The sequence below is a fragment of the Myotis daubentonii genome, chromosome 6 (assembly GCF_963259705.1).
Source record: "Myotis daubentonii chromosome 6, mMyoDau2.1, whole genome shotgun sequence".
NCBI classification, from domain to species: Eukaryota; Metazoa; Chordata; class Mammalia; order Chiroptera; family Vespertilionidae; genus Myotis; species Myotis daubentonii.
In genome coordinates this window covers 30,097,499-30,099,017 of record NC_081845.1, presented here as the reverse complement: position 1 = coordinate 30,099,017, position 1,519 = coordinate 30,097,499, and the positions used below count along the sequence as shown (strand labels likewise).

The window sequence follows — 1,519 nt, the reverse complement described above, 5'->3', positions numbered from 1 at the left end:
AGTTTCCCCTTTTCCGTCGGCCTCAAACCGCCTAAGGACGCAAACCATCTCGACCACCCGCTCCCATTAGGCCGCCCAAGGCCTCTTAAAAAGCCGCGAGGGCTCCTAGAAGTTTGCACGCAGGAGGCTTCGGGGACTACAAGTCCCAGCATGCAACCCTCCCTGTAAGAAAAAGGGTCACTAAGCGGACCATCCTGCAACGCTCTCCGAAAGCGGGTGGGGCTCTCGATAGGGGCGGCCGACTTATAGCGTCGCCTAGGCAGCTCCAATCACGGGACAGAATACACTTCCGCTTCCGTCTCCGAGTCCTAGAACCGCGAATACGCGCAGCTTCGTCGCGGAGACGTCATTCGCCCGCGACAGCACCGGCCCGGAGGTTCGGCGGAGCGGTCCCTCTCCGGCGTGGCTTTCTGGGGCGGTTCCCTGTCGCCGCGGCCTCTGACCTGGGAACGACGAGGAAAGCGGCGAGATGACGGACCGCTACACCATCCACAGCCAGCTGGAGCACCTGCAGTCCAAGTACATCGGCACGGGCCACGCCGACACCACCAAGTGGGAATGGCTGGTGAACCAGCACCGCGACTCCTACTGCTCCTACATGGGCCACTTCGACCTCCTCAACTACTTCGCCATTGCGGAGAACGAGAGCAAAGCTCGAGTCCGCTTCAACTTGATGGAGAAGATGCTGCAGCCCTGCGGACCGCCGGCCGACAAGCCCGAGGAGAACTGAGGCCCCGCCGGTCCGCGCTGTGCGGGAGAGCATCCGTGTTCCGCCGGTGTGCCGTCCCTCCCGCGCGCCCTGACCCCGGGGGACCGGTTCTGCGCGCCTCCGGCGTCTCCCCGTACACACGTGCTTCCTCCCGGCGCCTCCCCTGACCTGCCTGCGTGTGGACCCTCGGAACACAGCGCTGGGGCCCCTGAGACTGTGACCTTGGCGACCCTGAAGCCAGCGAGCGTCAGGGGAGACGGCACTGGAGTGAGACGGAATAGGGAGGCTCGCTTTTAGCCCGTTGATCGTCGCTGTTGGTTTTTTCATAAAGTTAAGAAAATGTTCAGTCTTTTGGTGTGGGCTGCTCATAAAGTTAAGAAAATGTTCAGTCTTTTGGTGTGGGCTGCTTGTGTTCGGGTGGAGGGGTTCAGGGAGGGTTCCGGGGACTGCCGTTTCTTGGGAGCCCGAACCGGAAACGTGGGCAGGGGTGTGGGCGCGGGGCCAGCGTTCTCTCCTGACACTTAAATCCGCCCTGCACAGCCTTAAAAAATGATCCCACCCTGACTTCTCCCAGGAGCCCTTTGCAGGTCCGTGATGCCTTCAGTATTGAGGTTTATGATCATTGTGTCCCACCATCTTTTTCTCCCATTCAAAAAATCTTTTCTATTATTGCCCTCCTCTCTCTCTGAAATTGCATCCTCTCTTTCTCTTGGGACTTTGTAGACAGGTCATGAGAAATGACACGCTGTCAAAAGAGTTTTCATTCATTCAACAAGTATTTGTTGAGCCCTACATGGTAGGTAGGCATTG

General features: G+C 58.7%; 1 protein-coding gene across 1 annotated transcript; it reads left to right on the top strand.

Moving 5' to 3' along the window:
- The first annotated feature begins 334 nt into the window (after nt 1–334).
- On the top strand, nt 335–1,058 carry SF3B5 (splicing factor 3b subunit 5). The gene has a single exon (XM_059700558.1). It carries the CDS (start codon nt 470–472, stop codon nt 728–730), a length of 261 nt encoding a protein of 86 aa, XP_059556541.1. The 5' UTR covers nt 335–469; the 3' UTR covers nt 731–1,058.
- Nucleotides 1,059–1,519: the final 461 nt, after the last annotated feature.

What these genes read in the sequence shown, in the direction of transcription:
- SF3B5 (XM_059700558.1), top strand. Translation starts at nt 470, where the DNA reads ATGACGGACCGCTACACCATCCACAGCCAGCTGGAGCACCTGCAGTCC.